This window comes from Macaca fascicularis, chromosome 15 (genome assembly GCF_037993035.2).
Source record: "Macaca fascicularis isolate 582-1 chromosome 15, T2T-MFA8v1.1".
Taxonomy (NCBI): Eukaryota; Metazoa; Chordata; class Mammalia; order Primates; family Cercopithecidae; genus Macaca; species Macaca fascicularis.
In genome coordinates, this window is record NC_088389.1 from 76856737 (window position 1) to 76879853 (window position 23117).

The 23117-nt window shown below is 39.9% G+C and overlaps 2 protein-coding genes across 3 annotated transcripts in view; both read right to left on the reverse strand.

Moving 5' to 3' along the window:
• The window catches only part of LOC141408724 (uncharacterized), a 229239-nt gene that overhangs the window by 152930 nt on the left and 53192 nt on the right, over positions 1-23117 (reverse strand). Inside the window, exon 5 of one of the 2 annotated variants that reach the window (XM_074018121.1) lies at positions 4092-4187. The exons of the other annotated variant lie outside the window; for it this stretch is intronic. Coding sequence (XP_073874222.1) covers positions 4092-4187 — 96 coding nt within the window. The remainder of the gene's footprint in view (positions 1-4091; positions 4188-23117) is intronic. 2 annotated transcript variants of the gene reach the window in all.
• Positions 1364-3060, reverse strand: LOC102136910 (heterogeneous nuclear ribonucleoprotein A1-like). The gene has a single exon (XM_065530454.2). The coding sequence runs from the start codon at positions 3043-3045 to the stop codon at positions 2083-2085; it is 963 nt and encodes a 320-aa protein (XP_065386526.1). The 5' UTR covers positions 3046-3060; the 3' UTR covers positions 1364-2082.

Consider the following 23117-nt stretch of genomic DNA (forward strand, 5'->3'; position numbering starts at 1 on the left):
ACAAAACTGATATGTAAGTGTAGAGTAAGCCCCTCTTATGTGTCAGACATTGAACTATGAAGCTGGGGGGCTACACAGACCCACAAGTCATGGTTTGTGCTCAATAAATTATTGTTGTTATCTTGAGTCAGAAAACAAAAGATTGATGAAACAGGATATTTGGATTCCTGAAATAGGGAGAAGAGAATGAGAGAAAGACAATTTTAAGAGAAAAGGCAGATTGGAACGCTTTTCCAATTTCACTGATTCCTTTGCCTTCCTCACCTGAACCCTAATGTACATATTGCCTTCAAATTTGTGTTTTGTTGAATTGGAACATAAAGGTCTACTTCTTAAGATTTATGAAAACACTTTAGGCTCTTTACTTCTACATTATTGCTTTCAAAAAAGAGACTTTAATCAACAAGCATTTATGAAACCCCTGCTATGTGGCCAGCATTGTGCTAACCACTGTAGGCTGTATACTTTGAAAGAGATGCTTTATTTTGCCTTCATATGTCAACTCTCCACATCCTTCCTAGACATGTAGTTACATGTGTGTGTGCACGTGCACACGTGTGTGTGTGTGTGTGTTCTTTTTATTTTCCTTTAAATCAGCACTCTGTAATGAGAATAACACATTTTGGTGCTAAGTTAGGTGAGGAAGCTAAAATAGTTGCTTACATGACTCGACCCTGCTCTTGTTCTATGAAGCTTCATTTATTTGATATCCTGTCCTCATTCTGAACACACAGCCTTGGCAGCACTAAGTACTAAAGATAACAGTGATTAAGTCCAGTCTTCTGAATAAAAGATACAACATTCTGATCTGCTCTCTTATAAGAAAAATCTTGCTTAGTCTCCATCTGAATATTAGAGATTGTGCAGGGTTTTTGTTTGTTTGTTTTATTATTATACTTTAAGTTCTAGGGCACATGTGCACAACATGCAGGTTTATTTCATACGTATACATGTGCCATGTTGGTGTGCTGCACCCATTAACTCAACATTTACATTAGGTATTTCTCCTAATGCTATCCCTTCCCACTCCTCCCACCTCATGACAGGCTCTGGTGTGTGATGTTCCCCACCCTGTGTCCAAGTGTTCTCATTGTTCAATTCCCACCTATGAGTGAGAACACGGGGTATTTGGTTATCTGTCCTTGTGATAATTTGCTCGGAATGATGGTTTCCAGCTTCATCTATGTCCCTACAAAGGACATGAACTCATCCTTTTTTATGGCTGCATAGCATTCCATGGTGTATATGTGCCACATTTTCTTAATCCAGGCTATCATTGATGGACATTGGGGTTGGTTCCAAGTCTTTGCTTTTGTGAATACATTTTCTGCCTTACTAATGCTGCTTTCCTAGCTTCTGAGAATTTCTTTTCTTTTCAACAGAATTAAATCATTTATTGATTACACATGATAATGGATGATACACAAGCTTCATTCCCATCTATAATTTTATCTGGTACCATTATTCAATTTAGATATATTGCATAGGATGTGCTAACGATCAATTTTATAACCAATACTTCCATGATTTTGCTTGGGTAATCCCTTTTAATGGTGAACTTCAGGTCACAATAGTAACTATCAGTTCAACTACACCAAGGTTTCCGAAGACAATGGCTCTCCACCCAAGCAGCTTGTGTATAAATTCCAAATAGAACCTGGCATCACCCTGAAGGAATTCTAACTTCACACTGTTGGGGAAATTTACCAAGATTGCTTCAGAGTAGACTAACTTTACACAGCACACTAAAAAAAAGACATTTATTCAGCATCACGATCAGACTATTACATTTAGCAATCAACAGCATGGGTGCAAAAAATAAAAATCTACATTAAAACCCTTTGTTGGAATGCTTTACACTTTCCACAGAACAGAAACTAAAATAACCTGTTACACAATTAGTCACAAATACAGTCCTTGAGTTTTTTGCCCATACACATGAGTGTTTGTCTAACACATGTCTTCTTTGTAGCAGCTAGGCCCTGCCACCACTGTGCTTGGCTGAGTTCACAAATCTGTTGTAACCTGTAGCTTCCCTGTTGCTTCTCTGGCTCCCCTCTCCTGCTAAGCTTTGTTTCCTAATTAAAATCTTCTGCCACTGCCATAGCTACTGCTGCTGCTGGAACTGCCATAGCCACCTTGGTTTCGTGGTTTTGCAAAGTATTGGCCTCCACCGCCATAGGGGCCAGAGATTCTGCCTCCAAAATTTCCTCCCTTCATGGGCCCAAAATTTGAAGACTGATTGTTGTAATTGCCAAAATCATTGTAGCTTCCACCACCTCCAAAATTGCTTCCATCATTACCAAATCCATTATAGCCATCCCCACTGCCACCATATCCACCACCACCATGGCTGCCACCAAAGCCACCACAACCACTGAAGTTTCCTCCACGACTGAAGTTGTCATTCCCACTGAAACCACCTCCACGACCACCACCAAAGTTTCCAGAACCACTTCGACCTCTTTGGCTGGATGAAGCACTAGCCATCTCTTGCTTTGACAGGGCTTTCCTAACTTCACAGTTGTGGCCATTCACAGTATGGTATTTCTGAATGATAGTCTTATCCACGGAGTCATGGTCGTCAAAGGTGACAAAGGCAAAGCCCTTTTTCTTGCCACTGCCTCGGTCAGTCATGATTTCAATCACTTCAATTTTTCCACGCTGTTCAAAATAATCTCTTAGGTGATGTTCTTCAGCGTCTTCTTTAATGCCACCAACAAATACCTTTTTCACAGTTGAGTGGGCACCTGGTCTTTGAGAATCTTCTCTTGAGACAGCTCTCTTTGGTTCCACACCTCTTCCATCCACCTTGTGTGGCCTTGCATTCATGGCTGCATCCACCTCCTCCACAGTGGCATATGTGACAAACCCAAAGCCCCTGCAACACTTGATGTTTGGATCTCTCATTACCACACAGTCCATGAGTGTTCTCCATTGCTCAAAATGGCTCCTCAGGCTCTCATCAGGTGTTTCAAAGCTCAACCCTCCAATGAAGAGCTTTCTCAGCTGTTCGGGCTCTTTAGGAGACTCTGACTTAGACATGATGGCAGGGAAAAGAGAGATTTTAATGATGCTTCTTCCGCGGCGTCCACGGGCAGAAAGGAGCTTCTGAGAATTTCTAAGACCCGATGGTAACTCTATGCTAAAATTAAAATTCAAATGTTCTTTTTCAAAGCTGCACCATCTCTTTGCTATTGTATGTTTATTGCAGCACTATTCACAATAGCAAAGAGATTGTGCAGTTTTAAAAAGGACATTCGTATTTTAATTTTAGTATCAAGTTACCATCGGGTTTTAGAAATTCTCAGAACCTAGGAAAGCAGCATTACTAAGGCAGAAAATGTAATTTGAACAAGAGTTTTTGGCTGAGTGCAGTGGCTCATGTCTGTCATTCCAGCACTTTGGAAGGCTGAGGCGGGTGGATCTCTGGAGACCAGGAATTTGAGATGAGCCTGGGCAACATAGTAAGACCCCCTATCTACAAAACAAATTTAAAAACTAACCATGCATGGTGGTGCACCTGTAGTCCCAGCTGCTCAGGTTTTAGCCTGGGAGTTCAAGGCCGCAGTGAGCTGTAATCATGCCAATACACTCCAGCCTGGGTGACAGACAGAGGCCCTGTCTCAAAAATAAATTTAAAAAAATAGAATTTTAAAAAAGCTAATGTTTACCTAGTAGATTTCAGGTCTTCATCACCCACATTGCCCTCACAGTAGAAGTGCAAAAGAAATGTGCAGGTGATTCAAATGGATATAATCAGACAGAGGGAGATAATTCAATATGAGCTATTAGAGAAAGAAGGCGCTAAGGTTAATCAGCCTTCCAGGGAAACATGAAGGCTTAAACAAAATCAGTGATAATTCAAAGAATTTCTGTGTCCAGGGAGTACTCCTGAGGCAGAGTTTCTACCTGAAGCCAAAAGGTCACATTTAGGCTCAGAACGGTACAAGCAGATGCTGAATAGAAAAAGAATATATCACAGTATATTGTAAATCAAGTGAGTAAAGACAATATATAGCATAGACTTGTTTCTCCCAAGACTGACTCACATTTTCTAAAAATAATGTGTGCACCTCTTAATAGCTGACCTGGAGTGTTGTACTGCACTGAATAATTGAGGTAGGTGTAGCTCATTACTCCAAGGGGTGTGGTTTCTGCAGAAAAACAGTCTCCATGTTCCAGGCCTTGAAAGGAAAAAAATCACTGTCAGTAGAAAAGTGATGATAGAACAAAGCTATTGAATCTGCTTGGGAGCTACCTTAACAAAAAGTTTGTTTAATCACAGAAGCTTCCTTTCCCCTTCCAAGAAATTGTAACAACTCAAGTACAGTCTCAGTTACATTTCAAAGGAAGTAGGAGGTATTAATACATCTTGGTTAGAATCATATTTGCCTATCTTCATGAAAGTCTAGACAACTCTGGACAATGTAAAACTGCAATTCTCAAAGTCTAGTGGTTACTTTCTTGTCCAGTCATCAAGGGGGACCTGGAAAACTAGACCAGGCGGCAATCTTTGCTTAGGGCATGTCAGTCCACACCATTTCACAAATGAGCCAGGAGCTAAAGATGTCCTTAAGACTGGAAAGAGGAACCTGGTGGGTGGCCTAGGTGGGAGTCTGGGCTTTGTAATAGAAAAACACAGAGATGGAACTTCTGGATGGGAGAAACTGCTGAGGGAGGTACTCAAACTCCAGGGAAGGATGCCAGTCCACATCAAAACTACATAATCACTAGAGAGAATCAGCCCAGGTGCCAGCTTACCACTATAAATAGAGTCTTGGCTTTGTTAAAGGGTAGCCCTAATTATCCTAGGGAATGTGTTACAGATACAGTGAAGAGCACAAAGAGAAATACATCAAAGGTGTGGGTAACAATAAAACCTAGCATATATATCGTAATTTAGAGTTGTTAAAGTGCTTTCCCACAAACAATTGCATTAAATCCTCACAACTCCAAGGATGGAAGAAATGCAGATGTTTTATTAACATTATTGTTATGCCCACCTTTTAAATTTATCATTAGGCTAGAAATGAGATGTTATATGAAAACCATTGTGTGTTTGGCCACTCAGCTCATCATGAGTCCATCCCAGGGAGAAAAGTCCAGATGCCTCCACCATGCACACAGGAGGCAGCCCATGTTCAGATCCTCAAGACCCCAGGCTCCACACAGTGAACCCACCCACACATGACTGGGCCAAATCCTACCTCAGACCCTCAGACCCTCATATATCTCTCTCTAATTGACTCACTCTATCTTTGGCATATTTGTGGTCAATTAATTCCAATTAAGGTTTCCATTCCTATAATCCTCATATGCTGAAAGAAAGTCAATTCACCTCCCCTTATTCTTAACCCTTTATTGACCTTCCTCCCTTTGGCTTCTCTTCTTTTCATAGCACTATGCCATCTGAAATCTTATTCCTTTATGTGAAAGAACAGAACCCATCCCCAATAAGCTCAACATTTTCTCCCCACACTATGCTGTGTATTTCATCTGACACAGAGCTAAGGGTAGGAATGACAATTTATTGGTTCCTTAATGCCACTTTAGGACCACCACACTTCCACCTTGGTACTCATGCCATCTGACTATGCCAGTGTGCATACTTCTATGTTTGTGTCATAATACCTCCTGATCACATTCTTCAAGACACCATAGAACTCTTCTCCCCCTCAACTCCAATTTCTGTCATCATGCTAGAAAACCCCAGTGTCTTAGTGGGCAATCCACCCAACACCCTTGATCTGTTCCTAGACCTTAAATATTCAATAACAAATCTCCTTCTACTCAAGTTATAACCCCTGTCACTTCCAGAGATACATCCTGTGTACCTCCAGTGTCATCTCCAAGGTGGCCACAGGCAACGTCGGCAGTGGTTTTGTGGCAAAATAAAAAGCCTCCATCACCTATGAGAATAATAAAAAAAAAAAAACATCCTGAGCTTCACTGTCACCAAAAATAGCTCTGCACCCAATATCATAACTGCAAATAACACACTCTCTGCCTCAGCTGCCTGTCCTCCAGGGCTCACAAAACCCTCACTTGCACATGTCTGCTCTCCAAACTCTTTGAGTCCTCCAGCTTCGGAGTCTTCATTTCCTCACAGGCCACTAGCCTTCCCCAAAACAGACAGTTGAAGTTGAAGAAACTAGTTGTCATCTGAACTGGTCACTCATCAGTAACCTCAAATCCCTTCATGTCTCTCTCACTATTGCACACACCTGGCAAACTCCTAACACAGGATCAATGCGATCTTGGTACCTACAAGGCTAAATACTTCTAAAGACATTGTTACAATAATTCAGATTATTGTCACAACAAACATATGGTCTCTGATCTTAGGACTTCAATTAATCTCTTCAATTTTTTTACTTCATCAATTCTATCTCCTACTCTTGTAGGTATTTTATTTTATTTTATTTTATTAGGTTTTCTTTTTTTTATTTTTATTTTTTAAGTTTTCTTTTTTTTTTTTTATTATACTTTAAGTTCTAGGGTCCATGTGGATAACGTGCAGGTTTGTTACATATGTATACCTGTGCCATGTTGGTGTGCTGCACCCATCAACTCGTCAGCACCCATCAACTCGTCATTTACATCAGGTATAACTCCCAATGCAATCCCTCCCCCCTCCCCCCTCCCCGTGATAGGCCCCGGTGTGTGATGTTCCCCTTCCCGAGTCCAAGTGATCTCATTGTTCAGTTCCCACCTATGAGTGAGAACATGCGGTGTTTGGTTTTCTGTTCTTGCAATAGTTTGCTGAGAATGATGGTTTCCAGCTGCATCCATGTCCCTACAAAGGACACAAATTCATCCTTTTTTATGGCTGCATAGTATTCCATGGTGTATATGTGCCACATTTTCTTAATCCAGTCTGTCACTGATGGACATTTGGGTTGATTCCAAGTCTTTGCTATTGTGAATAGTGGGTTAAACCTATATATCTCTATTAAGGAATCCCACCAACACCTGCCTTCCTTACTTTAAGCAGACAACATAATTTTCTTCTTCATTAAAAAATTGGTGTCTCAAGAGGTAAGAGTAAAATCAGGGGAATGTGGTATCACAAAACTGAACTTTTTGTGAAGAATCCTCCATCCCCTCTATGAGGACACTAAATAGCAAAGTTCTCAGAGCTACCCTAGGCTTTCCTCTTTCCTCATCTTTAGAGGTGTGCCTCATCTGCTCCTATAGCTTCAGTTATCCTCTTGATGTAAAGGCCTTTGGAATCTCTATTATCAGTTCAGACCTCTCTCCTAAGCTCCACTAAAACTTCAACTGAACATTTCCACTTATATATCCAGAAACATGCCTTGAAACCATATGTCCAAAATTTATATATAAATCTCTCTCTAAATAAATAAATAAATATATGTGTGTGTGTGTGTGTGTGTGTGTGTGTGTGGGTGTGTCTCTGTCTTTCACACACACACATGTCACTTTTCTTATCTCCTCAGTCAAAGGCATCACCACCCACTTGTTTGAGACAGAAATCAAGGGAGCCAAACTTGCCCCCTCCCGCTGCTTCACCCAATTCAACAATATCTACTAATATTATCTCCAAACCTTCTCTCAAGCCCAATTTTTAACTCTGTTCAAATAAGGAAACTAAAGCTGAGAACGGTTTAAAAAAAAAAACTACACAATGTTACCCAACTAGTAGGTGGTGGAGCCAGCCCAGACACCCTTCAGTCTCCAAAACCCATGCATGAGATGACAGAATATCACCTCACTTAGGGGAAATTTTACAGCCAACGATATCTCCAAGAAACATGGATAAGACTACCTCAGAACCCCAGGGAAAGACGCTTGGAATCATGTAAGGAAATGTCTTCCTCATGTAGCCCCAGTAAGGGCTGCCAAGTCACAAGTGACACAGCCCACAGTCCTGGCTCTAAAAGAAAACAGAATAATATTTCCAGCAGAGCTAGCCCAAAACATAACATCAACCTAAATTTTCCTCAGATAGAACACAAACTATACCTCCACATCAGGCTATGCCCAGAAATGAGGCATTAGCACCAGGGAACTGTATGCTGTAAATACTTCCTTTTCTTTTTTTTATTTTTTATTTTTATTATACTTTCAGTTCTAGGGTACATATGCACAACGTGCAGGTTTGTTACATATGTATACATGTGCCATGGTGGTGTGCTGCACCCATCAACTCGTCAGCACCCATCAACTGGTCATAAAATATTTCCTTTTCAAGAATGCAGTATCTTCAATTGTATACCTAAAGACCCTTTGGAAAACTATTAACTTTTCGTAAGCTAAACAAAAAGAAATTCATTCATCATGCTAATAATAGCATGGTGCATTTTTCTTGTCCAGAGGTTATGGAGGCTTTAGTTGAACTAGCTCTAGAACTAATAAAGAGTCAACAGAGATATAGAAATATCACTGTCCTCTGCAAACACTGGCCCAGTTCCACCTGTATCCTCCCTTCTCAGACGCATTTCACTCACAACGTCAGTAACAGATGTCTAGAGACTCTAAAAAATTGTTCCAAAATTTGTTCTCTTGTGAAGAGATTATCTTCTTTCAACTTATAAGTTCTTTGAAGGCTTTTGTTTAAATTATGAATGTGTCATATCTGATAATAATATGAGGATAAATATAATAGCTAGTACTGTTTAGTACTTAATGTCAGGCACAAGCCTAAATATTTTACATACATATATAAGTGCATATATAGATATACATGTACAAATTTAATCTTGACAACAAAAGTAAAATCAGGTGCTATTATTCCCTCCCCCTTTTAATAAAGAAGAAAACTTAGGCAGATAGAGGAGAAATACCTTAACCATTACCACACGCCTTGTAAGGCTGGGACAAATAAACACATCTAATTTTCAAATATGTTAAGAACAATATTATGAATATTAATTCCTGTTTCCAAATAGATTACTCTTTTAAACACATCTCTACTACTTATCTAATGATATCTAGTTGTTATTAATGGATGAATTTTGTGTCTAACAGGCTTGATTATTATTATGCATTTTAAATGTCATTCAGACACATATTAATAATGATCCATGTTTGTAGCCAGGCCCAACTATATACTTTTTAAAGATCTTTATATTTTTCTTCATGATGTTCAACCCTCACTTTCTTATAAACACACAATTGGTTCTCAAATTTAAAACTATAAATGGGAGAAAATTGAGTTTATTTGCTTATTGTTTTCCCTTTTGGCTAGTAAAGGAAAAAATGTCATCAGATTTTGGCTAGCAAAGGAAAAGATGTCATCGGATTCCTGGATTGTTGTTCCCAGAGTTCCAGAAATGGGAGGCCTGGGGAAGGAGTTCCAGACTGAGAACTTCCAGCTGTGATGGTCATGGGTGCTGTTCGCCAAATATTTCAGTTCTCCCACAACGTTGGCTTGGTGGGGCCATCTAGCTGGTTTCTGGCCAGTTGCAAGAAAATGAAATGTGCTTCACTTCCAGACCAGATACTGATTATCAGTACAAGATTCTCAAAAGTTTGGTTTTTTTAAAAAACTTGTGGTATAGTGACATGGTTTGCCTATGTCCCCACCAAATCTCAACTTCAATTGTATCTCCCAGAATTCCCACCTGTTGTGGGAGGGACCCAGAGAGGGGTAACTGAATCATGAGGGCCGATCTTTCCTGTGCTATTCTCATGATAGTGAAATAAGTCTCATGAGATCTGATGGGTTTATCAGGGGTTTCCACTTTTGCTTCCTCCTCATTTTACTCTTGCCACTGCCACATACCTTTCACCTCCTGCCATGATTCTGAGGCCTCTCCAGCCATGTGGAACTGTAAGTTCAATTAAACATCTTTTTGTTCCCAGTTTCAGGTATGTCTTTATCAGCAGCATGAAAATGGACTAATACAATAAATTGGTACCAGTAGAGTGGGGCGTTGCTGAAAAGATACCCGAAAAAGTGGAAGTAACTTTGGAACTGGGTAACAGGCAGGGATTGGAACGGTTTGAAGGGCTCAAAAGAAGACAGGAAAATGTGGGAATGCTTAGAATTTCCTAGAGATTTGTTTAATGGCTTTGCCCAAATTGCCAATAGCGATATGGACAATAAAATTCAGGCTGAGGTGGTCTCAGATGGAGATGAGGAACTTGTTGGGAACTGGAGCAAAGGTGATTCTTGTTATGTTTTAGCAAAGAGACTGGTGGTATTTTGCCTCTGCCCTAGAGATTTGTGGAAATTTGAACTTGAGAGAGATGATTTAGGGTATCTGGTAGAAGAAATTTCTAAGCAGCAAAGCATTCAAGAAGCGACTTGAGTACTGTTAAAGGCATTCAGTTTTAAAAGGGAAACAGAGTTCAGAAAATTTGCAGCCTGACTATGCAATAGAAAAGAAAAACCCATTTTTGAGGGAGAAATTCAAACCAGCTACAGAAATTTGCGTAAGTAGCACGGGGCCTAATCCCAAAGACCATGGGGAAAATGTCTCCAGATCATGTCAGAGACCTTCATGGCAGCCCCTCCCATCACAGGCCCAGAGGCCCAGGAGGAAAAAGTGGTTTCATGGACTGGACCCAGGATCCCTGTGCCATGGGCAGCCTAGGGATTTAGTGCCCTGTGTGCCAGCTGCTGCTACAGCTGTGGCTGAAAGAGGCCAACGTATAGCTCAGGCTGTGGCATCAGAGGGTGGAAGCCCCAAGCCTTGGCAGCTACCACATGGTGTTGACCCTGTGGGCACCCAGAAGTCAAGAATTGAGGTTTGGTAACCTCCACTTACATTTCAAAAGATATATGGAAATGCCTGAATGCCCAGGCAAAAGTTTGCTGCTGGAGTGGGGCCCTCATGGAGAACCTCTGCTAGAGAAATGTGGGGTTAGAGCCCCCACAAACAGTCCCTAGGCACTGCCTAGTAGAGCTGTGAGAAGAGGGCCACCATCCTCCAGACCCCAGAATGGTAGATCCACCAATAGCTTACACTGTTCATCTGGAAAAGTCACAGACACTCAACACCAGCCCATAAAAGCAGATTGGAGGGAGGCTGTACCCTGCAAAGCCTCAGGGATGGAGCTGCCCAAGACCATGACAACCCACCTCTTGCATCAGCATAACCTGGATATGAGACCTGGAGTCAAAGGAGATCATTTTGGAGCTTCAAAGTTTGACTGCCTCGCTGGATCCCTGGACTTGCATGGGCCTTGTAACCCCTTTGCTTTGGCCAATTTCTCCATTTGGAACAGCTGTGTTTACCCAATACCTGTACCACCATTGTATCTAGGAAGTAACTAGCTTGCTTTGATTTTACAGGCTCATAGGCAGAAGGGACTTGCCTTGTCTCAGATGAGAATTTGGACTATGGACTTTTGGATTAATGCTGAAATGAGTTAAGACTTTGGGTGACTATTGAGAAGGCATGGTTGGTTTTGAAATGTGAGGACATGATATCTGGAGGGGCCAGGGGTGAAATAACATGGTTTGGCTGTGTCCCCACCAAATCTCAACTTGAATTGTTTCTCCCAGAATTCCCACATGTTGAGGGAGGGACCCAGGGAGAGGTAATTAATTCATGGGGACTCGTCTTTCCCATGCTGTTCTCTTGATAGTGAAATAAGTCTCATGAGATCTGATGGGTTTAGCAGAGGTTTCTGCTTTTGCTTCTTCCTCATTTTTCTCTTGCTGCCACCATATAAGAAGTGCCTTTCGCCTCCCACCATGATTCTGAGGCCTTCTTAGCCATGCAGAACTGTAAGTCTGGTTAAACTTCTTTTTGTTCCCAGTTTTGGGTCTTTATCAGCAGCATGAAAACAGATTAATACATATAGCGACCAAAAAGTGGCAGTTCCATCAGTCAAAGTTCCTAAGTGACTTCAGTGAGCAGATCCCCTGCAGATGATTGATGGATATGTGCCATGAGTAAGAATAATTCTGTGTATTTTAAGCCAGTGAGACTTTGAGGTTGTTTGTTACCACAGCATAACTGGGTTTATCGTGACTGATTCAACCTCTCTCTGTTTACATTTGGGCTTGTATGATAGGCTCATTGTCAAACCTAGAAAGAAGCAAAGATTCAAATGGCAACAGAATAGTGTTCTTCTCCTAGAAAATGTTTCTAATAATTCCATTTGTCCTGTGTTAGGTCCATGTTTTTCCCTGGTGTGTCTTCATGCTTTGGATATCAGTGAAGGTGTTCATTGGAGAGACTGAGAAGATATGAATGTAAGGGAAAAAAGTAAACAAATGGAAATTTGTCAGTACCCACCAAAATAAACTTATCTTGAAAATTGCATAAGAATAGACCATGAAGCAAGGGAAAGGCCATCTATTTTCTTTTTTTCTTTTTTTTTTTTTTAACTGATGAAATTTTTTTTTTTTTTCCTAGAACATTTTTTTTTTTTAATTATACTTTAAGTTGTAGGGTACATGTGCATAACGTGCAGGTTTGTTACATATGTATACTTGTGCCATGTTGGTGTGCTGCACCCATCAACTCGTCATTTACATCAGGTATAACTCCCAATGCAATCCCTACCCCCGCCCCCCTCCCCATGATAGGCCCCGGTGTGTGATGTTCCCCTTCCTGAGTCCAAGTGATCTCATTGTTCAGTTCCCACCTATGAGTGAGAACATGCGGTGTTTGGTTTTCTGTTCTTGTGATAGTTTGCTAAGAATGATGGTTTCCAGCTGCATCCATGTTCCTACAAAGGACACAAACTCATCCTTTTTGATGGCTGCATAGTATTCCATGGTGTATATGTGCCACATTTTCTTAATCCAATCTGTCACTGATGGACATTTGGGTTGATTCCAAGTCTTTGCTATTGTGAATAGTGCTGCAATAAACATACGTGTGCATGTGTCTTTGTAGCAGCATAATTTATAATCCTTTGGGTATATACCCAGTAATGGGATGGCTGGGTCATATGGTACATCTAGTTCTAGATCCTTGAGGAATCGCTATACAGAGAAATGCAAATCAAAACCACAATGAGATACCATCTCACACCAGTTAGAATGGCGATCATTAAAAAGTCAGGAAACAACAGGTGCTGGAGAGGATGTGGAGAAATAGGAACACTTTTACACTGTTGGTGGGATTGTAAACTAGTTCAACCATTATGGCCATCTATTTTCAATACTGGTTTTCACTGGGTTTGTTTTGTTTTGTTTTATTTTGTTTTTGAAATGGAGTTTCGCTCTTGTTGCCCAGGCTGAAGTGCAATGGCACAATCTCGGCTCACTGCAGCCTCTGCCTACCACGTTCAAGCAAATCTCCTGCCTCAGCCTCCCCAGTAGCTGGGATTACAGGTGCCCACCACCACACCTGGCTACTTTTTTATATTTTTAGTAGAGACAGGGTTTCACCATGTTGGCCAGGCTGGTCGCGAACTCCTGACCTCAGGTGATACATCCGCCTTGGCCTCTCAAACTGCTGGAATTACAGGCCTGAGCCACCGTGCCCTGCCTATCACTGGGTTTTTTGGTTTTTTGTTTGTTTGTTTTTTGTTTTTATTTTTGAGACAGGGTCTCACTCTATCACCCAGCCTGGAGTGCAGTGGCACTATCTCAGCTCACTGCAGCCTCCACCTCGCAGGCTGAAGCAATCCTCCACCTCTGTCTCCTGAGTAGCTGAGACTCCAAGTGCCCACCACCACAGCTGGCTAATTTTTGTATTTTTTTGTAGATATGGGGTTTACACCATGTTGCCCAAACTGGTCTTGAACTGCTGAGCTCAAGCAATCTGCCCACCTTGGCCTCCCAAAGTGCTGAGATTACAGGTGTGAGCCACCACACCTGGCCAATACTATATCATTTTCTACAACTATATCTTTAAGTCTTCCTGAGTGTGGCCAGCAGAAATATCGTTTTGACTAGATGCTGCATCTACCTTTATTCTTTGGCTCAGAATATTTAATTAATTTTGATTAAAAATATGAGCTTTTGAAGATCACAATCATAATTGTTATATTCACCATATAATAGATATACAGGAACATGTACTTGTGTATCTAATCCATAGCACCTGAGTCTGTAAGCCAGGAGAATGTGAAGCCTCTTTTGGAAGATGGAACAAAATTATAACATACTGAAGAATACATAGCTCTGCTGAACAACTTATGAGTTAACTTCTGGAAAGAAATCAAGAGACAACCCCTGTAAAATTAATATTTTAAAAATAATATTTATTTTTACCAAAATAATTCACATACACTCAGAGGCAAATATTACTATTACTATCTTATAACAAAATCAGCAGTTACCTATTTGGGGTCAGGTAGAGGTAAACTCAAAATAATATGCCATTTTATGGCAAGAGTAAGAAAAATGACTAAATCTAGATTAATCCCTAGTTTTGAGGACTAAGCTACTAGGTGAATATCAGGTTCTTTAATTAAGATGGGGAAGACTGGTAAGAGCAGGATTTCCAGCAGAGAGGGAAAGCAAAGAATCGAGAATTCTAAATTGGACATAGAGATTTAGACATCAAAAGTGAGGATGTTTAGTAGACAATTTTATATACAATCTGGAGTTCAGGAGATGGGGCATGGGTAAAGTTACTGGTTTAGAGGTCACTTGGATGTAGATGATATTTAAAGATATTTGAATGATAGCAACTTAAGAGAAGAGAGGTTAAGAAAACTGAAGCTGACATCATTCAATGTATAGCATTCAGGCCAAGGAAGAGAAGCCAGAAAAGAAGACTGAGAACTGTGGCCAAGAAGATTGGCAGAAAGCCAGGAGAGGTGGTGACTCTGGAGTAAGCAGGGGTTCAAAAAGGAGACAACAGTCACCTGTGTCCATGCAGCTCACTGTTATACAAACCTAGCCGTCCTTTATTTTCCTGCCTCTAATCTATGTGGCAATTTTCACAGTTCCCCTCCAATTTCTCGCCACTGTGCTTTTGTTCCTATTATTCTTCTGCATTGGAATACCTCCTCATCTGTCAAAATGCTCTCTGTCCTCCGGGCGTGGTGGCTCACACCTGTAATCCCAGCACTTTGGGAGGCTGAGGAGGGCGAATCATGAGGTCAGGAGTTCAAGACCAGTCTGGCCAACATGGTGAAACCCCGTCTCTACTAAAATATATATATATTTATATTTTATTTATATATAATATATAATACATATGTAATTTTATTTATATTTATATTTATATTTATATTGTATATATACACACACACACACACACACACACAAAATAGCTGGACGTGGTGGCGGGTGCCTATAATCCGAGTTACTTGGGAGGCTGAGGCAGAAGAGTCGCTTGAACCCGGAATGCAAGATTGCACCACTGCACTCCAGCCCAAGCGACAGTGCAAGACTCTGTCTCAAAAAGAAAAAAGGAAAAAAAAATCTATCTATCCTTCAAGACCCATCAAGAATGCCATCAACTTTGTAACACATTTCCTAACTCCACAAATAAAATATACTCTCTTCTTCCGTACTATCTGATAGCCCATTGCATGCCAAATTTTATTCTGATTTGTACTGTAATTGTTTGTATTCTTTATTCATCCTCCCTATATCCCAATATAGGCTCCCAAACCCCTCATATTGTAGCTGAGTGTCTGGTATGCAGTAGGTCCTCAATAAAAATTTTCACTGAATCAAATCCAAAACCATAGAACCCAAGCCAGGAAAAGTATCTTCAAAGGACAACCTCTTTTGTCCCTTTAGATTTCTGTCTGCCAGCACGTGGATCACCTGCACCCAAGCCCAAGAATTATTTACTCATATTCCTGGCCCTCTATAGAAAAATAGCGAAAGAGACCAATCCCAGAAAACAAAGGGTTTTTTCAAGTTATCTTTTTTAAAAGACTGTGGCAAATAAAAACAAACAACAACAACAAAAAAAAAAAACCCAACCTACCTACCTATAGGAGAATGCTGGCAACACTACTTACCCTGCTTTGGCTGAATATGTCCTGAGCTAATGGCTATTTAAAAAACCATTTAAACTAATCTTTCCCCCAGATCTTCATTATGAAAATGGCAAGTTGCAAAAGCCCAAAGGATGAAACAACTTTTGTTATCCCTGAACCTAAAACTAAGCTACAAAGACTGTCCTAATCCAAACCTTAGGTTAGAAGTCAAACAGCAGAATATTAAAACCCGCTAAGAGAGTAGATCATAAATGTTCTCACCACAAAAATATGGCATGCATATGAGGTGACAAATATCTTAGCTTGATTTAACCATTTTACAATGTATACATATATCGAAACATTCCACTGTACACAATAAATACATAGAATTGTTATTAACTATACCTTAATAAAAATAAATAAATTTTTAAAAAATAAAGAGGCAGAGGCATCTGATAAATAATAAATATGAGTTTAATAATTTTAAAAAGTCAGGCAGGCCGGGCGTGGTGACTCACACCTGTAAATCCCAGCACTTTGGGAGGCCAAGGCGGGCAGATCACTTGAGGTCAGGAGTTCAAGACCAGCCTGGCCAATGTGGTGAAACCCCATCTCTACTAAAAGTACAAAAATAAGCCAGGCATGGTGGCAGGTGCCTGTAATCCCAGCTCCTTGGGAGGCAGATGCAGGAGAATTGCTTGAACACAGGAGGTGGAGGTTGCAGTGAGCTGAAACAGAGTGAGACTCTGTCTCAAGAAAAAAACAGCAGCAACAACAAATAAAATAAAATGAATAAAAATAAAAAGGCAGCAGAGCAGAAAGAACACAGGTTTCCACATAGGAAAGAGGTGGATTTGATTTTCAATCCTATCATTTGATATGTTTGTAATCCTAAACAAATTTGTCGGCTTTTTCGAGCCTCAGTTTTCTCACTAGAAAAATAAAAATAAGAATAAATCTCTTAAATAGTTATTGAATTACTGAATTACTATTAAAAGAAGTGCCTGACACAAGGTAGGCTCATAATCAGTTATAACTATTTGTATTGTCACAAATCCTAAGAAATTGTTTGTGGCCTTTCAAGTGTTGTCTGGTGATTATTTGTAGTCTGATTTAATAATATGTACTACCAACTGAGCACCTGCTATGTGTCTTATGTGTTTTAGATTTGTAGACAAACGTTGCAGTGACTAAGAGCATGCACTCTGGCAATAAACTGCAGAGATTCACATTCCAGCTCCATCATATAGTAGCTGTGTGACCTTGAGAGAGTTACTTAACTTTGCTTCTTATGTCTGGATTCTTCATCTGTAAAACAGAAATTATAATAGTACCTCTCTCATAGGATTGTTGTGAGGATTAAATGAGATAGTGTGTATAAATTATCACCAGCTTATAGTGTGTGCACAGTAAATGCTAGCTAAGGTTATTATTATAATTTCTGTTTTACAGATTAGGACCCTCAGCCCTAAAGAGGGTCAGTAACTTATCCCAGGTCACACAGTTAGTTAGGAGTTTTTTTTTTTTTTTAATTCAAGGCTGCCTTATTGCAAAGCCTATGCTTTTTCACTAAACCATCTCTTTTTCTGTTATGTATGTCCTAGGTAAAAATCCTTATTTTTTCCTTCGATGGCTATAACAATCAGCTAGTGACAGTCTACAAGACATCAAGGAGGACCTAAGGAATAAAAGACAGCAACCAGGTCTAAAATGAATATATGTTACTATTTCTTCTTCATATGCACCATAGTAGTATACTGCATTTCCATTAGAAGTTACGTTAATAAGAAAATTTTTGAACGTTCTTGCTCCAAACATCAGCACATACTTGCATTCTCTTACACTGGGAAGAAAGAAATTGGTAGAAAGAAGTCATCTGGAAGGTAGCTCTGGCTATGAGTTGGAGGAAAAGGGAAGAAGGAGAGAGAAAAACAAGTTATCAGTGGTACACATAGTCAGGGCTAAAACTTTATAAACCAAATAGAACTTCCATAGACCTAATGATCACTGAGAATAATCTGCCAAGCTGCTAGGTGAAACACGCTGAAAAACAGCCTGGGCCTATGGTGAACATGTTCAGCTTTATGATTTTCTTCATCCCCTCTTCTGTCTTGCATGATGTTGCCCCCAACTATCTTCTAAAACTAATCACTCTTTCATGGTCAATGGAAATTTAGAAACCTAGATTCTCAAACTTTTGCTAAAACAGCCCAGGTCTTCCTAGACATTTGTAGATAGATAAATAACCTAATGATAAAGAATATACATTCTGGTTAGGTCCATACTCCAGCTCTGCCCCATATTTAATTGTGCGATAATCCAAACTGGTTGTTTTGTGCTAAGATTCCTACTTCCTGCACTTTCAGACTCACATACTCAGAGCCAGAAAACTTTTGAGAGTACAAGGTGATAACTACTGCAAATTCACAGAAGATTACATAAGTATAAATAATCAACCTAACCTCCCTCTTCCTCTAACATTTTCTCACAAAACCAAAGTTTGGAAACTCCTTTTCTTAATGCTGGCGCCAGTTCAACCACACTCTAGAAGGTATTGGTTTCATGAACTACAATGCGGAATCATCAAAATAAAGGGGCAGCATGAGAAAAAATGACAGCATGGGGCTTTGTGGTGTATAGATTTAGTTGCTTATACAAGAACCTGGGAGGGGGAACCCCCCAAAAGATTAGTCACTTCATTTTATGTTGCAGAACTCAATTCAGGTTAACAAAGTGTTGCCAACAAAGGAGATGAGAGAATGGCAGCATTCACTTGCTCTGGACTGAATAAACAAATGCGGGATTTGTGGGCTGACTAATGTCCTGGGATAAACCAGGCAGTCAGCCAAACTCTAGGAGTTTTGATGAAAAGACAGCAAGCCCACACTTTTCTTCATGAAGAGTGCTCTGTGGGAGTATTGATGTCCACATGGGCAGCCTGGGTCTTCAATTTGCCTTAAAGATTCGCCCTTATCCAGCCACAGGAAATTCTCAATGCCTCTGTAATTGAACACCTAGATCAAATGACAGAAGCTAAATTCCTTCTTCTTGAGAAGTGTTATCTGTCATGCATCTCTTCGTAGAAACATGTTATCATTGTCCTTTTTTAAAAACTACATTACTCTGAAAATATACAGTTAGGTCACCAAAATGTGACTCTAGCTTTTCGTTCATTCATTTCATTCACTGAGTACCTACTATGCTCTAGGGACCATGTAGGGCTCTATATATAGAACACTTAATGAGTCAGACATTGAAGCCCCCCAGCCAGCCTTAAAATTTCAAGGGCACTGACAAAAGTAATATAGTGTTTGTAATTTCATTTCTTGGTTGGGGGAAACTATTAAAATTTGCAATATTTTGGTGAAAGAGGCAATAAGTTTTTCAATTAAGGTCTTAATATAAGTTTGTAGGGAAGTCAGAAATGAGAATGTAGAGTTTCCTTTTATCTGACCATCAGGATCCCCCACCATGCTGTGAGGACCACAGTCATCATTTAACCTCAGGCTAAAGTAGATTTTATTACAAACTGTGCAGCTAGTGAAATGTCAAGGGTTGTTTCACAGGATCTTAACTAACACAAGGAAAACGTCCTAGCAGCAGCTGATGCAAACTCCTGTAAATGTACACATCTAGTTTATCTATCCAGGTTATAAATAGACACAGTATATTCAGGTTGAAAACAAAATCCCTGGAGTGTTTCAATGTGAGTATAATATACCTAGAAGCAAAAACTTCACTGATATAAAGGATGCATTTTATGAATCTCCACAAAAATCTCTGAACTTTTTATGAAATTTAGGGCCTTCTTAAGTAGTGTTTACTACATAGAGCTTTCATAGTTCCGATATGAATACCTACTCTCCATGATTTATCAACCCTTGAGAGTCCCAGTAGGATGCTGACAAGTTGCAAATTTAGAGAACTAGTTTTAAGAAACATTGTATGTAACTGCCTTTGGAAGAAAATTCAGGTAGATTAGCAAAGATTTTAAGCAAGTCCTTTCACAAAAACCTGCAGAATTTCAAGGAGTCTGGGGTTTATGAAATCATCAAATCAATACCAAGTTTAACATATTTATGTTAGTCTTATAAGCATAACTCTTTGGGAATAAAGGTATTACAAAAACAACGTTTGGAAAAGGAGGCTAGCTCTTGTTTAATTACTGTGAAGAGCAGAGAATTGAAAGAAAAAGCTACACACAAGTTGGAAAAGTGCTACTCGGGTTTAAAAAATAGAAAAAGAAAACCTGAGATTGGGAATGGATGATAAGCAAGTAGCAGAAGCAACAAAAAGTCTCTTTCATTTTCAGCTCAGGGGGCCTCTTAAAGGAGTAGGCTGAAATGTACAGCCCACAAACCAGAGGAAGGCCTGCACAGGAAGTGGAGTGGCAATTACAGTTGAATGGACTCTGAAACAGGATGAAGCCAGTCCATGTGAGGTTCATGAAAACCTAGTAGACAATATGAACATCCAAGTGTTTCCTTGTGTCATTAACTCAATATTACATTCTGATTTCAAACACCATGGAACCACAGAGAAAAAGCTGCAAAAACAGTAGCCGTTTTTTCAAAACTTCTTTCTGCTGTTTGCTTGTCAGAGCCCATCAGACTCTTCCTTGAGCACTTTGCAGGGCACACACTGGATCCCACTGAGGTGAACTATTTGAAGGGTGATACCAGATTTCCCAGCAAAATTAGATAAGCAGATTGACATGACAAGAAGCATGAGGTAGCAAAAGGAGCTTCCCTAGACCGCGCCAGCGAATTAGGTGCCAAAAGCCTGAGGTGGTTATTAGCAAATGATTACCACCTCCAATTGTCTTAGTACAGACTTTTTACTGCCAGAAAACTGCTACAGCAGAAGCTAGCCAAAGCAATCACTGCTCCCCTAGGAAGCATTCACTGGGAGCTCTTGTTAACATCCCCACTGTTTGAAAGTGGCTAGACAGGACAGTGGCAGCAATTCCTGTTGTCAGTTAAGGAGAAATTGCCCAACGGGATTTTAACTGTTAACTGGATTTCAGCCATGCTGCTTCCAAATACTCCTTTCCTTTGGTTACCTTTCAGCTGGGACTTCCTTGGCAGCCAAAGAAGTATTTCACTTCCACAGTCATCAGAGCAGTACAGAGGAAGAAAAACTGAAAAGCAGTCAGGACTCCCTGTCTCTATACGTAATCAATTGCAAGGCCTCTGGCCAAGCCAGGCTGCTTTTCTGTGTTCCCTTCTCCTTTAACCACAAAACAGGATAATATAAAATCTACCTCACAGGATTATAGAAAAAGTCATAGGAAAGAACAGATGAGCTAAGTGCTATAGAAGGTATACACACATTTATGTACTTAAGTCTATGTGTGTGCATGTATGTGTACAGTACATACATTCAACTTTTTAATGTTTCCCAATTGCATAAAAGAGAAATACAGACTTACCACTTAACTGGTTAAGTAATATGGACAATCTGGATATTTTATAATAAAAATTCACCCCTTGGTTTGAGGAAAAAAAAGGCAATGTCTAAATTGTTCAGACCATTTTTAATTCTGCAAGTCCTAGCCATGGAGTTTACACAAGACTAAATTTTATGATTGCTAGGAAGCCAGAAAAAAAAATATTTTAAGGAAAAATAATAATAGCTACTAATTATTATGTTTACTATATGCTGGCCAATCTATGAAACACTTTACAGACATTATTTTGCTTCCTCTTAGTCACAATCTTGTAAAGTATCTATTATTTAACAGTACTATACATGATGCCTTAAGTGTATAAACAAATTTATTGTTGGAATTGAGATTCAGACTCAGGTCTGTCTTACTTCGGGGACCTTGATCTTAATCTGAGCCATCTTGGCTCTCTGAAGAATGCCATTTTTCTCATCTGTCCCTACTCTAGGATTTAGCATTTTCTTTTGCTATTAAAAGTTGGCCCATGTGCCCTGGCTGGTGTGTGGGCCAGTCCCTGTGGGGCCCCTTGTGTAAGAGCAGATGTACTGGAGGGTGACATAGAGAAAGCAGTGTGCAGAAAGAGTTCTAAAAGCAGAGGACAAAAGAAGCTTCATGAGGAAAGCACCTTTGGGATTTATACCCAGCTTTAAAGGGCTGCATTTCTTTGATAAATGTCACAGAGGCTTGTGTTTAGACAGAGCAGGAAAGAACTCTTCCTGTACACTCCAGCCATTCCATTTAGACTAAAACTCTTCTTCAGATGTTTGGGATGAGCTGCTTGACAACTTTTATTCAATTAGGGTTCATGTCTAAAAGGTTGTTTCATATCCCCCACCTATTACCTCTGATGGTTTCTTTGGAGTTAGATACATTCCAAATGGATCTCCCGGTTTTGTTCTAGAAAGCAGTACTGACTTGGGAAAGGATTCCAGCACACCTAACAATAATGCTTGAACCCTGGAAGAACCACATAGTGTATTAGCCTAGTTATTAGATATTATTTAGAAACACCACTGGAAAATACTTAAATAATAGAATTTTAGAATTGAGACTGATACTAATAGGTAAAAAGCGAACATTTGTTGAGCTCTTACAGAATGGCAAGCATAGTACTATACCTTTTACATGGATTATTTCATTTGTCTCACACTATCCCTATGAGGCAAGAATTGTTATGATTTCCATTTTCAAATTAGAAGACTAAGTTTGCCATTAAATATTTCTCATTGTCACAACAGCCACCAACATGACAAGGAAGAGTAGACCTCAGGCAAGAGTAATGCAAAATTTTCACAGAGCTATCCCTCCTTGACCTCCCCACTTCTCCTGTGTTCTCCCAAATGTCTTATTCCATCATCCAAGGTGGTTACAAATTTCATTCATTTGTCATACTTTTCCCCTGACATGGATTGGACTGGCGACTGGTTATCTCCCACGAAACTAAAAAAAAAAAAAGTAAGACCTTAAAAGAAGAAATGAAAGATATTTAACTCTAAAAGACCTGAGAATGAACTATGACTCCAAGAAAAGTATGTATGTATATGTGTGAAACTGATTGCAAAATGAAAAGATCCAATGGAGACCTCTTAACTGCCAGACTAACCCCATGAACAGCCTCTTCCATGCAATTCAATGGAAATTATTCCACGGGAGTTATGGGAAAGAGAAGAAGAAAAAGTTTTGTTGAGAAATGCAGGATTGGGAGAGTTAGGCCAGCATGATGAGGAGCTTTGTTTGGTATGAGCACTTTAACCAGATCTCTCCCTTTCAGAGCCTGCCCCAGCTGAAATATTTCATACCAGCATCCACCTTAGAGGCACACACTTCTGCTGAGTGCATGGGCAATGGG

Excerpts from the sequence above, each read along its gene's own strand:
- LOC102136910 (XM_065530454.2), bottom strand. The coding sequence starts at position 3,045 with ATGTCTAAGTCAGAGTCTCCTAAAGAGCCCGAACAGCTGAGAAAGCTC.